Source organism: Dermacentor variabilis, chromosome 2 (assembly GCF_050947875.1).
Source record: "Dermacentor variabilis isolate Ectoservices chromosome 2, ASM5094787v1, whole genome shotgun sequence".
Taxonomy (NCBI): Eukaryota; Metazoa; Arthropoda; class Arachnida; order Ixodida; family Ixodidae; genus Dermacentor; species Dermacentor variabilis.
The window spans coordinates 29,236,252-29,262,488 of NC_134569.1; the positions used below are offsets into that span (position 1 = coordinate 29,236,252).

Genomic DNA, 26,237 nt, shown 5'->3' on the forward strand with positions numbered 1-26,237 from the left:
GCAAGGCATTACTATTGGCACCACACCAACTGAGAAGAAACATTCAGTTGAGGTGAAACAGGAAAAGTGAACATTGTGTTCTTTGTATGTTTATTTCTATTGGGTCCTCTCGGAAGTTTTTGGGGGGAATTCAGTCGAATGCCTCTACAGCGAAATCACCTGCATAACAAAGGATTGATTATGTCCTGGTGAAATTCTTATTTTTCATGTGTACGTAATAGTTCTGTGTAAGCGCACAAGGTGGAGAGAAGTAATTAATAAAGGGAAAGTGAGACATCCATCCAATCATAACATTTGCAACAAAGGAAATCCATATGGGTTCCTCGAAAGAAAAGCCTCGTAGTTGAAGAAAAATTCATCCTGGCCTGGACTTGAACAGGGACCACCACCTTTCCAGGGCAGCCGCTCTTCCATCTGAGCTAACCAGGTGGCTAGCAGATGGCAGGGCGAAGTCAAACTTATCAACAACTCGAAGCAAAGGCAAGGGTTGGACGTAATAGTTCTGTGGAAGCCCGCACAGGGGAGAGAAGTAATTAATAAAGGAAAAATGAGACATCCACCCAATCATAGCAATTGCTACAAAAGAAACCATACGAATTCCTTGAAAAAAAAAGCTTCATAGTTGAAGCCTCGTACTTGCTTTGTAACAATTGCTACAATTAAGTGGATATCTCATTTTCCCTTAATTTTCTGGTGTATTGTGAATGCCTCTATGATGAAGACCACTCTAATGAATTTGCCAGCACAACGAAGGGACTTGGGCATCCCCAACGGTTGGTTTGTTGCTATACCATGGAGGCCAAGTAGCAGTGCCGCCATGACCTTCCGCAGACACCACTAAGGTGCGTGCTGCACTAGTGCTAATGGCAGCTCTAGTGGCACACTTGATGAGTGTGCCGATATCAGTAGCAGTCCTGCTGCACTGCTCAGGGAACAACTCAAGTCATACACTGCATGTTGTAACACATCAGCAGCTGCGATGGCCAATGAATATGTTGTGATTGATGACAGCATGATGATGTAAACGGAACTGATGACCGACGATGTCTTCGAAGCCATCCAGGGCAGAAAGGATGCGAATGTTAACGAAGACAACACTGACAAAGATCCTGTAAATGAGCCAAGAATTTTGATGGCAAGGGAGGTGATAGCCTCATTCTACGATCTCTAGTTTTACTTTGCGCAGTTCCTGCATTTTGCCATGGAGCATGCCATGAACTTCATTGCAATAATGTTGGCTACAGTCACATATTCTGTCAAACAATGTGTGCGTAAAAATATTAGCAACCTATTTGACTAAATACTCCACCACCAGGAACAAGTTTCCAATAAATTTTCAGTGTTGGCAGGTGTCGCTAAGAACAATGTGATGCTGGGGGCAACACTTGCTCGACACTAAAGTCTGTCCAGTTGAGATCATAGCACCAACGCCTGAAATGGCTAGCGAAGCATGAAGGCCAGCTAACGTCGGCCGATGCCGAAAATTCATCGTACACTTGCTCCTTGTGTTTGGGCCTTGAGTCTCTCTTGAATTCATGTTAAACAATCTTTTTCTTTTGTTGAACATGCTTAGCTTGCTCTATTGTGAGTGGTAAGTTGTGCAACCTTTACAACGAAGTGACCTGTATAACGAAGAATTTTGGAGATCCCAAGCACTTTATTATAAAGGCATTTGACTGTATATTCATTCAAAGGCATGGCACTTATCCATGTATGTTTCTCGGGTTAGAAGAAAAGGCATCGCAGGGCATCTTTAGACCTGTAACGCCTATTGGCAATGTCAGCAGAGTAAGCTGAGCCCTTCTAGTCTCGACTGAAAACAGTCTGTGCCTGGTCATGAAGTAGTAAGGAAATTATGCACTGCTATTTGAGTAGGAAAGTGGACCTTCAACTATCTCCACACTCCGAGTACTCTTCTGATAGAGCCACAAGTCTATTATTGCCAGCATGTACATGGAATAGCTACCCTTTCTAACAGTGCTCACAGTGTATGTTTCAGAGCAGACAAGTGCGTTGATTGTGAAGAGGAACTGGAACATAACTAAGGTAGCAGTCAGATTGCGACTAAAGTCAGTAGTCAGGAAAATGAGTGGTTACGAAAGGGGAAGGAAATGCCCGGAGAAAATGAAAATGATAACAATGGTCGAGGATTCCATCCTAACAGCAGGTTACGATTATGGTGGCAGAGAATAATATTAATCAAATTTGAAAAGGTTGAAATTCTACTACCTGCTGGAATTTGCAGTTGTCAGTGATGTGCCATTATAATGGTTGGACAACTAATGACAACAACGACTGTCTACTCTGCATCCACAATGCAGGTATAGATGCATTCAATGAGTAAAGGTACCTCGTGATCAGCCTTCTAGATTGTTTCTACTGGTTAACAAGTTGTGAGCACAGTATTCTGGTTTTGAGAAAGTGTGTCAATGAAACAATTCCAAGCCTCCTGCAGGCTTGCACTGGCTACCAGATGGGGACATTGGAAGATGTCTTGAGCAGCGGCACGGCCATTGCCTGATGCTCCTACAGAGCGAGCCAGCCTCCAATTCAAGATCAATTATATGCAGTGCCCTCTGTTTCGGATTGCTTCCTTCACATATAACCAACAAGCAGAAAAGATGATCTGCTTGTTCTCCGTATTATTTTTCAAAAAACTATTTTTCACTACAGTGGAAGGGACGGCTTGCTAGCACATTTGTCATGCCTTAAGAGTTGTCATGCCCGTGGTGCCTTAATGTGTGGCATCATTCAAAGCTTGAGGTGTGTGCTTACTTGCATGCATTATTTGGTGCAGTGGGCAGGATGTTCATGTTCATTTTTATGGTAAAGAAAAAGGAACAAACTTATGTTCATGCCTTTTTGATACAGACTGCTGTGGCATTGTTCCCCGTGCTGTTTCAAATGTTCATTTTCTTGACATGAAGAGTGTTCCTGTTGCAGCCTGGCAGCCTGGGTGATGCAGCCAGCAGACCTCCTCCAGTGCAGGCCGCAGCAGAGTCACGAGAGCGAGAAATCTTTAAAGTAATGACAGAGCTGGAGCTGTGGAAGGAGCAGCAGGAGATAATGTTCAGAGCACGGGTGCGTCTGTAATTGCTGAACTTCTTAAAGTATATGAGCATTGCACAGAGAAAGTAAAAAATCCTGTGCCACTTCCCTGATTTCCAATGCATTGGTAGCACTGTTGGTTCAAGACCTGCATGTGGGATGTACACCACGTGCACACTGCACAGCCTGCCTTAAGAAGTTTACTCGGATTCGTCTAAAAATTTTTATAGTATAACGAAGTCTTAGCAAGCACTGGTTACTGGTAGAGGGTTCACAAGCCTAATGGAATATTGGTGTAGCTATTTTGTTTATCAGCAGAAGTGCAAAGAAGTCACAATACAACAACTGATATTTCATTAATTAGCATGAACACGCTTACTGTGTCTTTATGGTAGCATACTGTAATTCACTGTAAGAACTGAGTGTGGATATTTTTCTCAAAATAGATATTTGGGGATTTCTGTATTTATTAGCTGAGTGATGGATAAATAGGAGCACCAGCTAGCATACACGACTCTTCTTACTAAACTGCTGAATCATTCGTGCTCAAATTTCGCACACAGTAAGAATTTTGTAGAGGGTTCAGTTTGGTATATCACACTTGCAGGCATTATTTGCCTGTTTTGTCCACAGTAAATCTAAAGGGAGCATCATCTGCGGCAGTGTCACTCAAAACATGTTGATTTCACCACAACAGAATCATTTATCATGGTTATGGGGAACACTGTGTGTTTGCCGATGAAATGGGCAAGTAAGGCCAAGAAACGCTGTATTAAACTGAACTAGACTGAACCCACTGCAAAATGCAATGTCTGTGCAAACTTTGAGCGCAAACGAGTGAGTGGCTTAGCATGAAAAGGTCGTGCATACCTGGTGCTCCTATTTATGTAACTTTCAGTAGAATATTTCTGACTAGGAGCTATAGTTCCTGTACTAAGTTTTTGTTCATATCTTTAATAACTTCGCTGTCTGTTGTTTTTTGTGGGAATAGAGACTTGATGGGGGTGTGTTAACACTGCGCTTCCCAAACACTGCCACTATGCTGCCCGGTAAAGCAAAATAATATGTTGCAACTTGACATCTCAAAGCCCTATGGATACATTATAACCAATGTTTGGATAAACATTGAACTAGCTGTTTGTATTTCGTGTGGTTTATTGCTTGCAGTTAAAAGAAAAAGAGGAAGCCCATCTCCGTGCACTTTCAGAGGAATGGAGGCGGCAGGACTTTGAGCGAGACTCCGTTCTAAGGCGAAAGGTAGGGGTTCTGCGCAAACTGTATTGAAACTATTGATTTGTGAATGCACTAGCAAGACAGTTTAGAGTCTGCCAGTTCCAGGAACGAAGCTTGATTGGTTGTGCAGTCCTGCGATTGTGTTACATCAAAACAGCAGCAAATGATTCCATGTGTTGGTTGGCTGGCACGAGAGGACCTTTATGTTAGGGAACAATTTTCTCCAGGTGCAACACTCACAGGAATTGGCTGGCATTGAGTCAGAATGCATCCTTCACACTTCGTCCATGGCTGCTCCAGAGAGAGAGAAAGATAAGGAGGTTGCTGAGTGTAAAGTCTGGCTGATTGTCTTGTACTGAGGGAATGGTTCCTCAAGCTGCATCGTAAAAGGGAGAAATTGTCATCCACCCGACAGTAGCCGAAGCTACAAGGGAAACTAGTTTATTTTGTAGCTTTGGCTGCTGTTGGGTTGATGACAAAATTTTCATTTCACAATTTTTCATCCACCTTGCGGGCTTCCATCAAACTGATTTGACAAGCTGTGTCAAAAAATGTAATAGGCAAATGCACTGTACTTGCACTGACATAGTATAACAACTTGCAAATTAGACAACACGTTTGGTTGATCTGATGTAACATTCCATGCCTTCCTTCTGTTGCTAATAGACGAAGGAGAACAAGGAACTGGAGGAGAAGCTCAAGTCTCGCTTGAAAGAGGTTGAGTCGCGTGAAAATGCCCACGCTCGGAGAGAAGCTGAGGTACAGTCAGGCTTTTCACTGCTTGTAGTTTATTTCACATCAAGTATGAAAGACATTGGCTGGGAAAAACATGCTCACTTTCTAATGACGAATTTGGCAAATCACATTGGCACGCACCATGGCGCTCTGGGACGATGATGATTGGACGAAATGGTGCATTGAGGCACCCCAGTGCGCACTGATGCGATTTGCTGAATTAGCCATAATGTTTTGTCATTTGATCAATGTTGCATGCCCTATGCAGGCTGTCTGGTATGGTTCGTTTTGGTCATTGTATGTCATTATGTGATGGCGGCTCATTGCTGAGGGAAAAGTACAACGGATTTGTCTCTTCAAGACAGGCTAAATATCCTGAAAACCCTATATAATTTTATGTTATATAATAGCTCTGGCTTAGTCGAAGTGCACTGAAGCTACTAGAAACAAAACAAAGGCCCCTGAACTGTTCAGATTATTGGAGAGCTTGGCATGGAAACGCTTGTCATAAAGGTAGTCTAGTGTAAATAAAAAATAGAAACAAAACTTGGTTTCAGCTGCAACAAAGAAGCACTTCACTTGTCACATACTATATTTTATCAAGCAGCCAGTGGGGCAACAACTCCTGTCCACGCTTCTTTTGAAGGCTGGTTTGGTACAGACCATAACGTAACATTGTGCTGGCAGCTGTGAAAAGGCAGTGCATTGTATGACAGTGGATTGTCCACAAGCCAATCTTTTTGCTCCAAAACAGGTTCAGAATGTTGCTTTGAATATGTGAAGTAATCAGAAGTGTGTAGTGTCTTTCACTGGTAGGCTAGTAAACATAAATTGAACCTTACGCGAGGTACCGTTACAGATTTGTCTTTAGTACAGGATTTTATTTACCTGAATGACAGTAAATTAGCTATATGTCACTGTTGCATCAGAACATACTACTGTGCACGTCCTTCACATTGAATTCACTTTGATTTCTACTACTAGGATAAGCCAACCAAAAAAAAATGTGAAGAGATTTTAATTGAGATTTTCTGTGGACATCTTTGCCAGTTTGAACAGCAAAAGTCAGACTTCCAGTTCCTGAAGACGCGCCTTCAAAAAGAAGCCAAAGAAACACTTAGGCGCTCACTAGAAGAGTATGAGCACATGCTGAACATTGAGAAGTGAGTACAAACCCGCTCTCTTTTGTTTTCCATAGGTCATACACACTCCGATAAAAAGTATTCCACAACTAAACTAGGAAGTGGCAGTAGATCTTCAGCATACGTATATGTAGTGTGCATGCATTGACACGTCACTTTATTGCTGTGTTGTACATATTTTTTAACTTCATTTGTGTAGCACTGGTTATATTTTCTTTCAAAGCACACACAAGTGGCAAAGTGTGTATTTTTCTAGTTTGTTACATATTTTATGTAAAGCTTAAAGGGGCCCTGCAATGTGCAAGGCAAAGCTTGTTGAGTGGCACCAATGGCATCACCTTGATGCGGTAATTTTATGTATTTCCTATACTGGATCTGGATGTGATATACTAGAGTGTTGCTATGATGATTGGCTAAAAAATGTGATGTGAAATTTGCATTCGTGCGATGTTGCGAGTACAGCAGAAAAAGCCATGTTACTACATTAACAATTTTAAGTATTTCAGAGCTACAAGTGAGGTGTTGCAACCATTGGAACAACGCGTGACATGCTGTGTACTTTGGCATGCCAACAGCTGCCTTGCAGCAGCTGTTGTAACCATGAAAGTGATACCATGGTCTCCGAGATTAGACCGCATGATTGTAAAGGCTATGGGAATGCCATGAAATGTCCTCAACAGGCTGAGTAGGCTTCTCAACTGCAGCACGCCGACCTCTGCGAATGCCTTACTGCTATTAGGTGGCACCATATGACGACATGGAATAGTGAAATGGGCACCTTAATGCCACGAAAATTAGCTTAGCATTATTAGCTCTCACTTTGCTTGTATTTTGACTTTTCTATGACCGATAACTTGGGTTTGTGGGGGTAAATTTTCATGTCCTTTCGCTCTGTGTTGTGCAACATGCTAAGAATAGTTCTAGAGCAAATATGGTGACCTCAAGATGGTGTTGAAGGGTCCCCTTTAAGTAGCATCAGAACTCAGACATATTGGCTCTATTCTTCATGATTACATTATATTAGTTTTAAGGCAAACAGATTATTTAATAGTTGATTTGCTTAATAATTTATTTCCTTAATGAGATTTACAGCTACTGTATTTGTATAGTGTCATTATTTTAAGCATTATATGTACATCTTGTATATAATGTGTGTAACATCGTCTAAACAGGGAAGCAGCCGACAGTGCAAATGCACAGTTTTGTTCTTCTTGTGAAAACAAATGGTGTTGTTGTTTTCAAACTTTGTTTAAATTCGTTGTGGGCGTCTCGTATCTCGTAGGAATACCGACCACCATGGATTCAGGATTATTGAGCCACAGGGCCACATCAGTTGTCGCGTCACATAATCTAGCACGCCGCCATGTGTGTGCTCCGGCTGCAAAAGAGGGGCACTGAGCACTACGCGTGCAAGAAAACACAATATCGCCCTTAGTTAGCAGAAACTGCTTATTGCCTCTGGCGAAACCAAACACTGAACAGACGCCCAGTTCGGGGCGGCGCAGGAATTGAAGGGCTTCCATGAAAAGGGCAAAAAAATACAGAAAAGGGAACCGCTAGCACATTCTTGTGAGAGGACAGCATCCTGCAACAAGCCACTAAGAAAAGTCCCTACGGCTGCACTGCTGGTTCTTGTCATAACAAATGGGCCCACCTGCAAGAGCCCGGGCAATCTCCGTCGGTTTGGGCCTTCGATAAGTGTGGCTCGGTGTAGTAGGATTGCACATGAGGACTAGGCATCACTCTTTGGCTTTACGTTCGGAAAAGGATCAACACAAGGTGCATGTTCGCCATACGTGCAAGGGCACTGTAGGCGTGCTCAAGTCCGAGACACAAAGGGGCCGGCAAATGAGAGGAAAACTTGTACCTACCCAGTGCTGTCCCAAAGAGATGTCCCTCGCACTCGCTCCCCAGCCGTGGCTGCCACCGCAAACCAGTTCACGGCAAAGGCCACCAATGACAACCGTTGTGAGTGAAACCGGAGAAGCGTAGCGACGACAGAGGAGGTGAATGCCCATGCAAAGGCTCTGGGATGCACCTCAATTCCAACAGCATATATTGCTGCCAAGCTGTATTCAAATGCCAGCCTATTGTAGTGCAGTAGTACATCTTGCTTGAAGATAAAAGGCTACTGATATGTCTCTTTAATGCTCCTTTGGTTCTGTAGCTTTATTGAGGCCTATTATAACATAGTTAATTTTGTGTTGCACTAGTCTATGCGCATGAAATTTCACTGCCTTTTAAAGAATAAACCTAGCTGTTAGAGATAAACCATTATTTACACAGTTCACATATTATGCACAAATGTGCACAATTCCTAGAAACATTCATGCATCACTTTTCATCCAGTACTCTTTATCGTTACTGCTGCATGTTAAAAATAATATTTCGGTGTGAATGCAATGTTATTCCTAGCTAGGTGCTTACTATAAATACGGCCCCTTGCTTGAGTACTTAGGTCCTCACAAGCACTTCGTACTGTCAAAGCCTTTCTCTATCTTTCATTTTCTTTTGTGCAGGAAAAAAGTTCTTGATCTGGAAGCCGAAAAGCACAAGTTGAAGAGACAGGTATGATGTTAGATGATGCTTAGGCTTTCAATAATGTGATGTTTAAACAGAAAGCCTGTTGAAATATGGATATCAATTCTGGTGCTTAGCTGCTTCAATCATCAATCATTAAAGTGTTACAAGAGATAACACCAGTAAATGCATGTGCAGTATCGCCTGGCATAAACAAGCTTTTGAAGTAACAAACACTGATGTAGTCTATCACTGGGTCCAGAAAATTAAATTTTATATTTTGCCATCATGCTTTGTGTAAGTAGATGTCTTGCTGTTACGATGAAAACAAAAGTGCATGATCCAATGCTATATGATTCATAGCAAAAAAATAATGAAAAAAAGAAATCTTTCACGTAGCTCAAGGCATGTAACCTGGCAGCAACAATGCCAAATTATTTGCAGATGCTCATTTGAATGATTTGACATTCAGAAGTAAGCATTCTAGATGCCTGTACATAGCTTAATTTGACTGACAGAAGCAAATGCTGATGTCCCTGTTTGCAAAAGGCTGTAACGACTCCACTGCCATAAAATGGCGGTGAAGTGGCAACATGTTCTATTAGATATGAACACTGACATTTTAAGTGTGGTGAATATTCTAGAAAAAATACTGTGCAGAGTTCAGACCTTTTTGTTCACATGACGAACATCAAATTAATGAGCTCATTTTCACTTCAGTTTCCACTTTATTATAACAACGTTTTTCTTTGCTATGTCAGCCACTCATTGAGCATTTAAATTAGTTCTGTCTGTAGCGTCACATTGATTGCACTCAAAGTTTCATTGAGAATGCCTCTTTGTGGAAACTGAAACTGTCCGTGTGACAGTCACATTCACTTATGTTGATCTATGCACTGTTTTTATTACAGTTCAAAACGAAATAACTGACCTTTTTTTTTTCGTCAATGTTGTGCCTCTCCGTCTCAATATGAAGAAAGATATTTCAGTCTCTGGCCTTCCTTTCACAAGCTTGTGGTGATACTGACAGGTTTCCGAACTGGAGGCCCAGCTCCAGGAGCGTGAAAAACTGTTGGAAGAGTTAAAGACCAGCCAGAGAGATGCTTTCTCACAGGAGCTCAAAGTCCAGATGGACTACGAAAAGGCGCTTGCCGAGAAGGTAAAATGTACTGGTCTTATTTGGCACGCATGCACCTGTTGATTACTGCACAGCTCCCACAAAGAGGGGAATGATGTGTACCAGCCACCACAACTTCATGTATGAAATAATGTGGATGTATTTATCTACGTTTGCTGTGAATGCACTAATAAGGAAAGGTTTTTGCAGCTTAAATGTCTCTCTGCTTAGGGTAGAAATACATTATTTTATGTGAAGCAGTCTTTTAGAAATCTAGCATTGGGCAATTCCCAGCAAATGTTTAGGGCAGACAGCCTCGGTGTACAAAATAAACCTCTCCACGGGAAAATAAAACCACAAACAAAATATAGACTAAATTGATGTATTCTTTAGAAAGGATAGATGCTACTTGCACACTTGTCTCCTTTGTCTGTATTCACCAGTCTAAGAAATAGTTAAAAAGAAGGTGTGTTATATCGAGATAAAATGTCAGCTTTACATTACTATACAAAGTTGATCTGGATGAACGTAATTAAGTATGTAGGTTCGCATAAAGCTCCAGATTTGAATTGATCAACAGTGAATAAAAAAGAAGCCTCAGTCTGGAGCCAATGTTACAACAAAAGTACATGTACTTGTCTTCATGAGAGCAATGATTGTGTTCCTTGGCAGTGTTTACATAGCTTACTGCTACCTGTGGTCAAAGAGAATAAGTGGATGCGAAAAAGTCTAGGAGAATGTCTAGGTGAAGATCATTAACTCTAGGTGCCCTTATGCACAAACTAGCAGTGTTCGTGATTGTTGAATAAGTGGTTTCTGTTTGTCTGCAATCCTTGGAAGTACTGTTGACAGGGTGAGCATTTGGTGTGTTGTTCTGCAACTTATTTAGTATCAGTGTTTTCATGGCCTCTTACTGCATTGTCAACTGTGTTGTGTGTCAAGTCATTACTGCTGCAATGAATGATGAAATGTGTGGTGCACCATGATGCTGCAGCAATCAGATCTGAAACTTTTTATGTGGTGGTGCTGCTGTTAAAGCTGATATGCTGAAATATATATATATATATATACACACACACATTCTTTTTTAAAGAACATTGCTGGTGTATTTTGCACTGACTTTGCTTAAAAGAGTTCACAAGCAGCTGAATGTGAAAGTCCTCAGCCTGGAGTCAACATTTTGACGAGGGGACCGCTTGTCTTTGTCAGGGCGAGAACAGATTTTTTTGGAAGTGTTTATGCAGCTCACTTTCCCTGTAAGAATGAGAAGAACAGGTGAGCGCAAGAGTAAAATGAGGGTAGGACAAGTGAAGTGGAGGTGTTGAAACAAAGGGATTAGTTGTGATAGTAGGGCGAGCGGGAGGCTGCTGAAAATTCTTCTAAGAAGTGGGGGTGGCAAAAAAACACCCAACTGAAAAGGAATGGTGGTGTGTAAGCAGGTATTGTAAATGCAATGGGCTTAGTATTCTCAGAAAAAAAAGTAAGTAAAGATAGGCTTTGAATAGTTGAAAAAAAAATAATGGACACTAACAAGAATGCTGTGAATTCACATACAAGTCCTGTTGTAAGCTGAAAAAGATACGAATGACCAATTGTAAAATAACTATTACACAAAAAGAAGACACTAAAATTGAATGAAGATGCCTGCATATTGAAGAATGCTCACAGGTATTGCGCCTGGAGTGAGAATATGCTGTTATGCTAGCGTTACATGGAGCATTTATTTATGCATGCATTAACATTCTATGAAAGTTTCAATGGCAACACTAGATCACACTTGGTTTTTCTGGGAGCACTTTTTTTTATATTACAGGATAGTATTTCTATAGAAATACTGCCCAGCAACTATCTAGCTATACAGGTGCTATATTAAACTATATATAGGTATACAGTATTAATTTAACTATAAATTCTACTTAGGAAATCAGTCATTGCCTTGATGAAGACAAGTCTGCTTGCCGAAACATGGACTCCAGGCTCTCTGTGAGCTTCCCTTGCCCACCAACTGTTGATCTAGATGACCGTAGTAATTTTCAGTGAGCAGCATTTGTTGATGCTCTGTATTCAGATGAAAACACTGGAGATGTAACTTCTTCATGTTTTTTTTTTTCTTTTGCTATCAAGCTTTACAGAGAAAATGTTGACTGTTCCAGACAGCTTTAACACATATGCCAATTTCTGTCCCAACAGGTGGCACTATTAAAGGAGCTGCACGAAGCATTGCGCCAGAAAGAACGATACAAAGAAAAGTGTGATCACACTGAAAGCCAACTTGCGGCTTGTAAGGAACGTCTGAGGCAGACTCAACATCAAGACCTACAAGATCGAAATGATGAAGTGGAGAGGCATTATCAGCAGGCCAAAGCGCATTTTGAAAGTGATCCTGCAGCCATGGCAACCTCTACGGGTCCATTTTCAAACAGGTGAAAACTCTCATTGTCTCTTTGTCCCCATTTAAAGAAGTAGAATTCGCTACAAATTCAACGAGGGAACAATATCTTTTAAATAACCCTTGATACTGCTGTTTAGAGCGTCATGTCTCCTGCTGTATTTGCAGTATAGAGGTACTGTGTGATGAGCATAATGTCATTTCGTCAATAAATATGGACATTCTACAGTAATCCCTCATTATAACGAAGTCAATGGAATGGTCAAAAAATGTGTTATACACAGTAACTCGGGAAAAGCTAAAGCAGTCGAGCTCTAATTGCACCACAACTACGAGGAAGTCAAAATAGAATGTATTTAGTGAACCAAATTTAATTCAAGTGCAAAAAAAAGGCAGTGAGCTTTGGTTGTTTCAAGTTCTCACCGGGCGCAAGCAACCACCGCTCTAATTTGACCAAGCATTGCATGAGGCCGTGGTCGCCGCCCATGCGTTCAACCTTACTTCGCAGCAGGCGTAGGTACTTCTGCGTCTGCACCAGAGTTGGCACTTCACATGGCTTCGTCTGCCAACTCTTTGTCCTCCTCGGAGCCACCAACAGTGTGAGTTAGTATCTCTGCATCTGTCATTGGGGTGACCACGGGAGCAGCAGCATCAGCTAACGCAAATGTTTTGAAGTTGCCTTCTACCTCTTGGCCAGCAATGTTATGAACAGCCTCGTACAGATCGCTGCAAGTCTGGTCATCGTCAGGCTGGTCATCGTCAGGGTCGCTGACGACGGCGTGGGAAAAGCCTGCATGTGCAGAACAGTTTGCAACCTTCGATGGTACGAGTTCTTTTTAGGAAAAGTTGAGAAAATGGATGGCACCAAGCAAATCAATGTTATTTGTACCTCTTGCTGGCATCATACGCTGTGAGCATGCGCTGCAAAAGAGCTTTGCGGTACAGCTTCTGGGTGGTCTCTGTGATGCCCTGATCCATCGGTTGCAGTACCGCGGTTGTGTTTGCAGGCAAAAATTCCACAGCCACCGTGTCATGGTTCACGGCTCCGCTTTCGCCAATGATCGACTTTGAGGTCACACTGTGTCGTTTCTTGAACTGCTCAAGCCAGCCGTTACTGTGTGTCACAAACTGCTCATTTATATATTACAATTACTTAAGCTCGATCCCTGCATCTTAATCTGGATTGAAAGTTTTCTTGCTAACCGTTCTCAGTTTCTTTCAGCCAACGGTGCGAATTCTGAAGAATGCACAGTCCATTCTGGCGTACCGCAGGGCTCAGTTCTCGATCCTCTTCTTTTCCTCATTTATATTAACGATTTACCATCTTGCATTTCCTCATCCGTTCATATGTTTGTCGATGATTGCGTAATATTCCTAGAAATAACAGGTTCAAACGACGACGCTCTTCTTCAAGCTGACATTAACGCAGTCTTTGAGTGGTGTAATACATGGCTTATGGAACTAAACATCAATAAATGCAAATTCATGCAAGTGTCTAGAAAGATTACTAGTTTACCCATTTATCATTTAAATAAGGCACTACTCGACAGCGTATCTTCATATAAGTACCTTGGAGTTCACATCAGTAGCAATCTAACATGGGATACTCACATCTCTCATGTTGTCTGTAACGCTAATCGCATGCTCGGATATCTTCATTGTAACTTTGCAAAATCGCCTTCGTCTCTCAAACTAATGCTATTTAAAACACTCATTCGCCCTAAGTTAGAATATACCGCTTCAGTTAGGGATCCGCATTATAATAATTTGGTACATTCGCTTGAAATTGTGCAAAATAATTCGGTCCGTTTTATACTCTCTAATTACGATCGAATCACGAGCATCACAGTAATGAAAGCTAACTTTAACATACCTACGCTTGCTTCTCGACATACGATGCTTCGCTTAAGCCTTTTTCACAATCTGTATCATCATCCCTACCTGCATTATTTACTAATACTTCCTCCTCATTACGTTTCGCACCGTCTGGATCATGCTCATAAAGTTGGCATTCCGTTGTGTAAAACCCCGCACATCAAATGATTGGAATCGCCTTCCGAAATTGGTAGTAACAATTCCAGATCATGAAAAATTTGTGACTTCATTTACCAATGCTTTGTAATGTATTGTTGTATTCTGCCTCTTTATAGCTATCATTGTGTAATTAAAAACACTGGACTGCTTCTTTGTATATATAGTATTTTTTGGAAACATTGTGGTGCTACTTGTTGTTAAAATTTTGTTGTTCTTCTGTATTTTATACCACTCCCCTCTGTAATGTCTGTTGACCCTGAAGGTATCATAAATAAATTAATTAATAAATAAATTACTGCACTTGAAATCTTTATGGCCCATTTGGAGGGAGAGAGCTTCGGCTTTTGCAATAAGTGCAGGTCCATGTACCGGGAGATCTGCACTCGTGGCATTCTTCAGCCACTGTAGAAGTGCATCTTCGGGGTATTTCGACTCGCAATTCCTCTTTCTCTTCGCCGAGAAGCTCTTTTCAAAGCCATCCAGCACAGCTTCCTTGTTTTTTAATACAGTTTATAATGTAGACGGCGTTATGCCAAATTCCTTTGCGATGTCAGTTTTCTGCTGGCCACCTTTTTCCACTTTTTTTATCACTTTTATCAGTAGAACTTTCTGCTCCAAAGTCAGACACTTTGGCCCTGAGACCACAAAAGTAGACCACAAAATCACACGCGAAGCACAGCTAATGAAGCACTCTGAATAACACACAATCACATGGTCTGCAGCATGGAGACATATGCACATGCCGGTGGTACCAAAGTAACTGAATGCAGCGGGTGACACAGATGGCAGAAGCTTCAATATGTCATCAGGGCATCTCGCTTTCCTTGTCAGTGCGCGCTTGTGATGGCGACAGCTGCAATGGCGGGCTTGGTATCAGCTTCACGTGTGGTGGAAGAAAGGCAATCCTAGTTGTGGAGATCAAGAAGCAGGAATCGCAGAAGGGCACCTATTGGTGGAAGATTGTGCTTCAGAGGGGCTGGCCGGAAGAGGGCAGCTTTGGAGAAGCAGTAATGTCTAAACTGGCAGCGAGGAGGCAAGGAGTTGACATGAAGGTGACTGAGAGGAGTGACTGGTGCCTAATGGCTTGCAAAAATGAGAGCAAATGAGGAGGGGAAGGCAGTGGCCGCTTTTATAGGGAGGGTGCAGAGGTCACGGAAGACTACGAGAGAATCACACTAAAAAGCGCTGCAAATGTCGTGGCTCAAGGCTGAGGTTGTGTTTGTTGGGCTCAAAAAACGATTAGCCGCTCATTGTGGGTACGCAACGCAATTGGATAAACTGAACGGTTTTGCAGTAGGGGCTTTTCATGATCACGGCAATTTTTTCCCTAGCTGTGCAAACCTTGGAAGTTTGCAAAAGGAGAGTTTTTCAGCGTACTGTTGTCTACAACACTGTGCTAATTCTACGGTTCGAGTGTTAATGTTTGCGCACCGTCGCGTCCACACCATTGACAAATGTTTCAGAACAAAATTCAATGACTCTTCCACGCATTTAGACCATTTGTCTAAAGTCTGATGGCATGAATCGAGCATGACCAGCTCAAAAAAATCGCCAGGTAAACTCACCAGCTTGCGTTGACCCGCCATGTTGACAGCCTGACTCGCCGCTGCCAATGCTAGGATTTTTCGTGTTTTCGGCAAGTCATCGGTTGATTTGCACTGTTAAAAGTGCAACGAAGCTAGGGGCTATGTTTTATTGTGATGCAGCCATATTATGGCGAGCAGCGACCAAATTTCTAGACCAACTTCCCCCAAGTCGTCTTCCTGATTTGTTAACATAGCTCCTTGCTCCTTGGCACTTATAGTCAGAGGGACACTTCTTCTGTGCTTTTCAGCACGTTTCAATGCCAGAAGTGCTCTTTAGAACGCTAAAACTGTTCATCGAGTGGACCCCATGGAATCCTATGGCGCAAGTCTGCCTGTGGTCTTTTGGCCACTTTTCGGCATCCAAGAGACCGTGATTTTCTGACATCGCAAAGCTTCGGGAAAACTTTATTTTCGTGTAGATTCTATCACAGGGGACACCAGCAATGCAATTGGGACCTAGATTAATGGTTTTGGCACGCTGCACCATGGAATTCGACAGCTTCCGTTCATCATCATCAGCAGCAGCCTGGTTACACCCACTGCAGGGCAAAGGCCTCTCCCATACTTCTCCAACAACCCCGGTCATGTACTAATTGTGGCCATGTCGTCCCTGCAAACTTCTTAATCTCATCCGCCCACCTAACTTTCCGCCGCCCCCTGCTACGCTTCCCTTCCCTTGGAATTCAGTCCGTTACCCTTAATGACCATCGGTTATCTTCCCTCCTCATTACACGTCCTGCCCATGCCCATTTCTTTCTCTTGATTTCAACTAAGATGTCATTAACTCGCGTTTGTTCCCTCACCCAATCTGCTCTTTTCTTATTCCTTAACGTTACACGCATCATTCTTCTTTCCATAGCTTGTTGCGTCGTCCTTAATTTAAGTAGAACCCTTTTCATAAGCCTCCAGGTTTCTGCCCCGTAGGTGATTACTGGTAAGACACAGCTATTATACACTTTTCTCTTGAGAGATAATGGCAACCTGCTGTTCATGATCTGAGAATGCCTGCCAAACGCACCCCGGCCCATTCTTATTCTTCTGATTATTTCTCTCTCATGATCCGGATCCGCTGTCACTACCTGCCCTAAGTAGATGTATTCCCTTACGACTTCCAGTGCCTCGCTGCCTATTGTAAATTGCTGTTCTCTTCCGAGACTGTTAAACATTACTTTAATTTTCTGCAGATTAATTTTTAGACCCACCCTTCTGCTTTGCCTCTCCAGGTCGGGAGCATGCATTGCAATTGGTCCCCTGAGTTACTAAGCAAGGCAATATCATCAGCGAATCGCAAGTTACTAAGGTATTCTCCATTAACTCTTATCCCCAATTCTTCCCAATCCAGGTCTCTGAATACCTCTTATAAACACGCTGTGAATAGCATTGGAGAGATCGTATCTCCTTGCCTGACGCCTTTCTTTATTGGGATTTTGTTCGGTTTGTCCCACAGTAAACAGCTGGGAGCACTCTGCACTCGCTTGCTACCCTTTACTCGGTTCGGTGGTCATCAGTCGTGGGTCTGGTACTTTTGTGGCCTGTTCTTTGCCTGCATGAGACTAATTCGTCGGCAGTATTAATGTGACACTGCATTTGCAAAAGGGTTGCAGCCACTCGGAAGCGGCAATGCTTCCGCTCGCCACTTCACTCTAAGCAGGTCAAGCTCGTCATGCACTTCGAGTAATGTGGCTTAAAATGCATGCATTTGGGTAGAGACCGGAAGAAATTTCGAATAAAGTGATATTTCGAGTAAAGCAAGTTCGTTATAATGAGGGATTACTGTACTTTGAATATTGCACTATTGCACACAAACATTGGTGCTCATTGCTTTTGTTTTGTTTGGATTGTAACGAAGAAGAGTAGCCTGCCTGTGCCACAACACCATCGCTACCGGTACGAGCTCGTGGTTGCGGTGGCGCAGGCAGGCTACTCTTCTTCATTACAATCATAGCTGCTTGGGCCGCAGTATTGTACACATACGTTACGAAAGGGAGAACTTGGTCCCAGTTTGAATGGTCAAAAACGACATACATCAAGAGCATATCGCCAAGAGTACAGTTGAAGCGCTCGGTCATGCCGTTAGTTTGCGGATAGTATGCTGTACGCTGGTGTGGTGGACGATTTGGCATTCGTCGAGTAGTGCCTTCAAAGCATCGGAAAGAAAGGCGCAGCCTCTATCGCTCAGCAGTTCGTGAGGGGCGCCGTGGTGAAGAACGAAATCCTGTAACAGAAACGATGCCACGTCGTGGGCGGTGGCAGTCGGTAGAGCGGCTGTTTCAGCATAGCAAGTCAAGTGATCCACTGCAACAATAATCCAGAACTTGCCTGCTGCAGTGAGGGGTAACGGTCCATATATGTCTATACCAACACGATCAAAGGGCCGACTAGGGCACGGGAGGGGTTGTGACGGGTAGACTTGTCCGGGAGGTAATTTTCGGTGTTGGCACTGAGCACAGGAGCGAATTAACTTTCGGACGTAGTTATACATGCTGCGCCAATAAAATCGGATGCGTAGTCAAGCATAGGTCTTGAAGAGGCCAGCATGCGTGCACTGAGGGTCTGCGTGGAAAGCGTCGCAGATAAGGTTACGGAGATGGCGGGGTATCACAAGTAGCCACTTGCGACCATCAGAGAGGTAATTACGACAATAAAGAAGGCTGTCGCAAATGCAGAAGTGGGTAGAAATTTTGAATGAAATGTTGGAAGTAGGAGCATAAACCAAGGAAACTTTGAAGCTCCTCGAACTTCTTTGGTTGTGGAAAGTCGGTGACAGCGCGGAGCTAGGCTGGATCCGGAAGGACGCCGTCTCGTCATACAACATGGCCAAGAATAGTGAGCTTTCGGGCGCCGAAACATCATTTTTTAAAGTTTAGTTGAAGCCCCACGTCAGTAAGGCATTTCAGAACATGCTCGAGATGGCTCAGATGTGTTTGGAAATCAGTGGAAAAGACAACTACGTCATCCAGGTAGCATAGACATATGTTCCATTTGAGGCCGCGTAAAATATTATCCATCATTCTCTCAAAAGTGGCTGGACATCACACAGGCCGAAAGGCATTACGATGAATTCGTAAAATCTGTCAGGTGTTATAAATGCTGTTTTAGGTCGATCAGATGGTGCCAAAGGGACTTGCCAGTATCCGGAACGTAAATCCAGCGAAGAAAATAACTCCACTCCCTGCAAACAGTCCAGGGCATCGTCGATGCGCAGTAACGGGTAAACGTCCTTGTGCGTTATCTTGTTCAGACATCGGTAGTAGACGCAGAATCGAATAGAGCCATCCTTTTTCTTAACGAGAACGACCGGTGATGCCAAGGAACTGTTAGAAGGCTGCACAATGCCACGCTTGAGCATGTCAGCAACCTGGTGGTCAATGACATGGCGCTCAGAGGCAGATACTCGGTAAGGGCACTGCCGTAAAGGTGCATTACTGCCGGTATCTATCTGGTGGAAAACAGTCGATGTGCGACCCAAACCGAAAGCATGGCTGTCGAAAGAAGCGCGGAACTTCTGCAGGAGAGCGATAAGCTGGCTTCGTTCTGAAGATGACATTCCATGGTCGATGGAGCAATGGAAAGCGTCGAGGAGTGACTGATAAACCGCAGGGTCACGAGTAAGTGCGCCAAGGTCTGCAGAAGTAGAAACGGCAGGAGCGTCAAAGATGCAAAAGGTGTCGACCGGTTGAACGAGGCCTAGGCATTCACCATGAAATAAAGGTAAAGGGCAGGCCATGGGATTCTCAATGACCATTTTCGTGACGCCACTGTAAAGAGTAAGGAGAGCAAAGGGCAGCGGAGAACATCGGCGGGGAATGAACACCTCAGAGGGCGTAAAGAAAAGTGCCATCAGAAATGGCGGCGCAGAACACAGACACAAGCAGGGAAGAACGTGGAGGGATGGCATTGTCTTCGGACACACACAGTTTAGCACTAGAAGGGCCGTTTTCGCTAGTCTCAAGGTCAGGAAGTGCAGAAAGTTCAAGTTCGACGTGACAACAGTCGATAACGGCGTTATTATTTGCAAGGAAGTCCCAGCCTAATATAATGTCATGGGAACATGAGGGCAGCATGACGAATTCAACGGTATGCAGTAGTCCTTGAATGAAGACGCGAGCAGTGCAGGCAGCGAGAGGCATAATATTTTGAGCGTTCGTGGCTCAAAGGGAGAAGTCGGAGAGAGGCGTCAAAACCTTTCGTAGTGTGCGGCAGTGTTCGGCAGAAATTACGGATACGGCGGCTCCTGTATCTACAAGTGCAAGGACGGTGATTCCTTCGACAGACACTTCAATTACGTTGGCTGGAGAGGTACGAGGACTTAGGCATTGCGACGTGAACGCAGTTCATGCCTCGGGAACTGTGGCCATCAGTTTTCCTGCGCAGTGGACACAGGACGGCGCCGCATTGGAGAAAGCGAGCGATGACGGGGAGATGGTGAGCAGTGGGTAGACGTGGTTGGGCGGTCAGGGGAAAAGGAAGAGGTAGGAAGACTGGAAGGCGAAGAGGAAAACGGAGTGGGGATAGGTGGCGCTCGCCGGATGTTCCGAAGAGGAAGCATGCAACGACGACAATGGCGTGGCACGTGACCAGCACCAGCACAAGCAAAACATATTGGGTGGTCGTCGAAGGTGCGCCACTGGTGGGGGTAAGGTCCGAGTCGTGGTTGAGGAGTCGGATAATGCTGTCGGTCAGGCAGTGGCATAGGAGGAAAATGCTGTCGGTCATGAAATGGCATAGATGGCGGCAAAAATGGCGGCGGTCGATGCATAGAGGGTGGCAAGAGCGTTTGTGGATGAGGTCGGGAAACTGCTTCAGCGTAAGTGAGAGGTGCAGTGACTGGTGTCTGCTGAGCGGCTGGAGTAACAGCTTGAGATACTTGCTCTTGAATGAAGTTGCGGATCGTAGGAGGCAAAGCAGGTGGTGGTTGCAGGATAGAAGATATCAAAAATAGCTGGCGGGCGACCTCTAGGCAAACGAATTCCTGAATTTTTATAAACAGAGCAGCATGGTTGTTGTCGACTCCAAGGCTTGACAGAGAGTCAGCAGGTGGAGTGGGATGTCGGGTGTGAAGCCTGCGCAACTCGTCGTAACTCTGACACAATTCTATCACTTCCGCGACAGTGTGAGGACTCTTCGATAATAACATTTGAAATGCGTCATCCTCAATACCCTTCATTATATATTTGATCTTCTCCTCCTCTCATCAATGCATTCACCCGTTTGCAAAGGTCGACAATGTCCTCAATGTAGCTCGTGAAGTTCTCTCCGGCCTCTTGGGATCGTGTGCATAAAAGTTGTTCGGCACGAAGCTTTCGTACTGCTGGCCGACCGAAAACTAGGGTAAAGCTGGTCTTGAAGACCAACCACGAAGTGAGGTCGGCTTCATGGTTTAGAAACCATAGTTTCACAACGTCCGTAAGATAGAATGCAACGTTTCTCAACTTGGTAACATTGTCCCACTGGTTATGGGCACTCACTCGCTCGTAAGAGGAGATCCAATCTTCAACGTCTTTGTCATCTGTGCTGGAGAAGATAGGGGGATCTTGCTGACGCAAGGCACCGGTACAGACCAGGGTGGCCGGCGCCGTTGGAGGAGTTGGAGGAGTGCATGTGTCATCGGGCATGATGGCAGGTAGAGTGCGACTCCGAAGTTCCAGGGTGGTCGAAACCCAGCACCTCCACCACTTGCTAAGAGATTTATTAGCAACAGGCGCAGGCAAATGGGTAGCAGTCACAAGCGTTCGGCCAAGGGCAGCAACCACGAGCTCATACCAGTAGCGATGGTGCAGGCAGGCTACTCTTCTTCGTTACAGTATATGTTTTGTTTGCCCTTTCCACCACATATAGTTAGCAGCTGTTCAAACAGACAAAACAAACAACAATGCTGTAAGTGCTGAGACAGGATGCTGTAAAAACTGTGTCAATAAGTGCCCACCACTTCACCCCATTATGAATACAGTTAAACCTCAATAGAACGAAATTGTACTTGCAGCGAAAAACTTTGTTAAATTGTAAATTATGTTGATTCAAGAGAGAGAGTACAACTTTTATTTCCAAACTTTGGAACGATTAGCAAGAGTTGGCTACACCCCTTCGCTCATGTGCTGGAGGGGACCTCAGTTCTGTGGACAGAGGTGGCCTCCAGTGCAGTGTTGGTATTCAATTGAGTTTCCAGGTCTGAGTTAGCCATGGTGGTCTCCCAATTGTTTTCATGCTTGATATTTAATACATGCCTTTTCTTGGGGCATTGCCAAATTATGTGGAAGAGGCCTGCGACGCCACCATGAAGGTTGCAGTGAGGATCGTGCATAGAGGCTGGCATTGGAAATGTGTGCATTTGCAGTCTCCTCTATATCCATTCCTGTTTTTTATTTAATTCTTTATGTCCTTGATATTTCTGTCTACCGAGTTTGCAGTGCTCTGTGATTTCATTGTAGCTGAGTAGCCGTTCTGTGGTGTTTTTGCTCACTTCATCTTCGTCTCCGCTTAGTCCTCTAATCCAGTATGCAAGTCCTTGGGCTAGGGCGTCGGCAGATTCGTTGCTGGGGGGATCTGAATGTGCGGGGGCCCATTTCAGAACCTTTCTTACATTTCTGGATATTGAATTTAGCAGTCTAAGGACCTTTTTGGATATTATGCCACTTGCATAATTAATAATTGCTGTCTTTGAATCACTGATAATTGTTCTCTCACCTTCTATGTTGAGAGCTGGGGCTATTGTGCATTCCTCTGCCTCTTCTATGGAATTGCACGGACTTGGGTGCCTCGAGCAAATTGGTGACCACTGCCAGTGTGGCTTTTCTGCCATTGTACCAGGCAGCGTCCGCGTATACTACCCGTCTATCGTCTTTGTGTGTCCTGTGAAGGGCTTTTGCTCTTTCTCTTCTTCTTTCCGGGTGATATGTTGGATGCAGGTTTTTATGGAGTGGGGCAACGATGAGTCTGTCCCTGATTTTATTCGGGATGATGTCACATTTGCCTTTCCCTTATATGGGCAGGTTGGTCTTTACTTTCTCCAGGATGTATCTACCTGTGTTCAACTGTTTTAGTCTTGTGTATTGAGCTGTGGTATATGCTTCTATGAGCTTTTCTAAATCATTGTGTAAACCCAGCACCAGTAATATTTCGGCGCTAGTGCTTACCGGTAGGTAGGCCAAGGCCTTAAGGTTTTAAACTTTCATCATTAAAAACAACTTCACAACTTCCAAGAGCATTCCTTGTAGATATTATCTTGTTAGCAAGCAGTGATAAAGAAATTGGAAGAAGGTCGGGCCAAAATAGCACAGTTATGAGTGCCAGTGCGTGCGGCGCTGATCACGCAGACAGCAATTGATGTGGCTCACAGCGTCCGAGATTTGTGTGTGTTAAGTCGTGCGGTGCCATAAATCTCAGACGCCATAGCTAACTGCGCTTAGTACCCCACTGCCAGCATCCACAAATTAAAAACAGTGTAAATGTATGTTGATATTTGTCCTGAGAAAAAAAAAAGAAAGAACCATAAAAAAATCACAATTTTGCCAGAAAGGCAGAGCATTGATAACTGCATGAAGTAGGGCTCATAGTTTTATTGGTGTCATGCGCTCAAGCAAACATTAACAGATCTCACTGGATGACCGCGAACTCGCAGTCAACACGATTGAGCGTTTCACACCATGTCTTGGAAACTTGAGATAACGGGACCACCAACACTAGAAGCACAGGAACAACACAATTGCGCGGATAAGCACCAACCATTCTGACTCGGGCTTGGCACTTACCGTGGGGAGATTACCTCAACTCAGCAATTCCTTCGCCGTGATCCTCCATGTCGCATCAGACATGTGGCAACGTGACGTGATCGTCAGCTACGCGAAGCTTCAAGAAGTCCCGCTGAAAACTGCAATTTCTCTTCATAATCTTCTGGCAACTTTTGGCATATCCCAGTCCACCTTCGAAGAGAAAAGCCTTTTTTTTTGATAAAATTTGATAGCCAGCACCTGCTCGCTTTGGAGTCACTCTGCACTAGCCCTTTCTGTAGGGCTAACTGCATCGCCCGTACTTCGAGCAGATCAGTCGTCACAGGCCGCTGTGCCGCTCGCTGCTTTTGCTGCATGTATTTCGCAAACAGCTCTTCCATTTCGGTGAAGTGGCCCTGCTTCGGTCCACTGAAACCCTTCTTTGTTGCTTTGCTGGCAAAAATATTCTCCTTCTGTTTGCGCCAGTCCTGCACGCAAGTTTCGGGAACTCCGAACGCCCGTGATGCGGCCCAATTTCTGTCCGTTTCCGTCCACATGATAACGTTCCCTTTAAATGCGGCATCATGGTGGACTCGGCGTGTCTTCGCAGGCGGCGCTTCCATGTTGATTGAATAAATGCAGAAAACGGGAATACAGGTGGTAGACTAGGTTACACCAGCGCCTGGTTACATGTACAACATGGAGGTATGCACATAGAGGAAGCTACGGCAGGTAGGCTAGAAGTGCGTACGAGGCGGCCATTTTTCGGATGCTGATGATGATATAGTAACGCTGATTTAGGGTCGTACTCGATTCTAATGCGCATGCAATTTTTGGACCCATTTTATCGGAAAAAAGGTGCGCGTTAGATTCGAGTAAATGCGGTAATTCGTACCGCCTATGTGAAGATATCGTCGACGTGGCATGAAACCATTTCATTTGTTGCCGACTCGAAAATTCATCAAAATGAATTGTTTTCTCATTCAAATTTGCTTTTTTTCCATTACCCGATAATTCGGTAAATTTTGTGGCCTCTTTCCATGTAAGAAAAATCAATTGGTGACTGTACTTATGTCAAATGTCAAATTTATATACAACGAAATTGCGATATAATGAAGCAAACTTTATTATATCGAGGTTTAACTGTATATATTCTTTATTTGCCTAAATTTGCTGTAACATTGTTTGCTATTTTGTTGGCTGTAAATACAAGATCGTCATCTTTGTTGATACAAAAAAAGAAATGGATGGACGGATGGAAAACTTTATTTGGTCCTGCAAATAGTGATAATTAACCACTAAGCAGGCCTCTCCCATGTCAGGACCGGAAGGCCAAGCCTCACAGCCACGTCGTGAGCCTGCTGGACAGCCCAGAATTGTTCATCCAGGTCGGGGCTGCGAAGTGGAGCCTCCCACCTGAACGCGTTCTTGATTGCCGTGCCTTCAATTCTTTCGCAAGACCAGAGCATGTGTTCGAGTGTGGCTAAAGCACCACAATCCTGGCAATAAGGCTCTGTATACGTCTCAGGATAAAACATGTTCAGCCTCCCTGGGCAAGGATAAGTACCAGCCTGTGGGGAGTGACAGGAATTATACCAATTCTAATGTGATCCTCGTTCTCTATTTATACCTGCAACTCTATCTGAAGTTTTTCTGGCCAGTAAGAAAATATTTTGCTGAAATAGGTAGAGGTAAAAAGCTATTATATGGGCTTTGAGAACCAGCAAGCCCTTCTAGCCACACACAGTCGCAGTGTACTTTATAAGGTATGCGTGCATTCATTTTCTTGTAAAGCTATAAAATCTACAGTAATGATCTAATGTCATGTTTTTCCTCATTCACTGCATTCTTTCCCGAAAACTTACTTCTGAAAGTCAGCTTCCCGGAGCAAACACTAGGAATGAAAAAACTGCAATGTGATCATCTGCTAGACCCTTTGTGGCAAAATGGTGCATACTAAGTAAAACAGTATGTTGCTTCGCTTTAGAAAGTACAGGGCGCTAATAGTTGAAGGCTGCACACCGCCGACTGGGCTGCAGTTGTAATCTAACTATGCACAAGAAACCTATAGCATTAAAATTCCTGACGTACATTCTCTACGGTTCTGTTTGGCATCGCGTGTGATGTGACAATGCTTCATGTGACAATGAGAATGAAAGAAAGAGAGAGAAAAAGCCCCCTTTTGAATCTACAGACCAGGGCTCATATACAAAATAAAGTTATCATGCTAGAACTGTTCATAATAGAAAATTCCAGCCAATACTGATGCTGTACATACTATCAGCAAAAGTGGCCTGCCAATGGCAAAGAACGCAAACAAATGAGATGCTTTGTGAACTTGGCATCAGATACATATGGGGTGATAACAAAGTAAATATTTTTATTTAGAACTCCAAGAAATTTTTAGGGTGGCAGAAGTTTGCTCTGCTTAGTGCAGGTACTTGAAGTGATACTGGGCCATCGGTGCAAGTTGATATAACCTGACGAGCAAAGTGAGACAGCTAGGAGAAACACAACCTTTGTAGCTGCCTTTTCAGTGCTGTGCCACATGGCAGTAGAGTAATTGATCTCCATCAACTATACATCAAACTTCAAGATGGCTCAAAAGCCCATAATGTGGTAAGCATGTTAATTCACACGTGCAAAAAATGTGTGGCAGAGTCTGAGTTTGAGCCTTTTGAAATAACGGAACTTGCATGGATGTGTTGGTAGAATTTGGTTGCAGGC

General features: G+C 43.8%; 1 protein-coding gene across 3 annotated transcripts in view; it reads left to right on the top strand.

The window, feature by feature from the left end:
- LOC142571573 (centrosomal protein of 120 kDa-like) overlaps positions 1 to 26,237 on the top strand; it is a 58,912-nt gene that overhangs the window by 24,157 nt on the left and 8,518 nt on the right. For all 3 annotated transcript variants that reach the window (XR_012825904.1, XM_075680044.1, XM_075680045.1), the window contains exons 13-19: positions 2,944 to 3,081; positions 4,216 to 4,305; positions 4,948 to 5,040; positions 6,067 to 6,179; positions 8,678 to 8,726; positions 9,709 to 9,837; positions 11,986 to 12,218. Coding sequence is in view for 2 of the 3 variants with exons in the window: in XM_075680044.1 (XP_075536159.1) it covers positions 2,944 to 3,081; positions 4,216 to 4,305; positions 4,948 to 5,040; positions 6,067 to 6,179; positions 8,678 to 8,726; positions 9,709 to 9,837; positions 11,986 to 12,218 (845 nt within the window). In the remaining variant the exon portion in view is untranslated. The remainder of the gene's footprint in view (positions 1 to 2,943; positions 3,082 to 4,215; positions 4,306 to 4,947; positions 5,041 to 6,066; positions 6,180 to 8,677; positions 8,727 to 9,708; positions 9,838 to 11,985; positions 12,219 to 26,237) is intronic.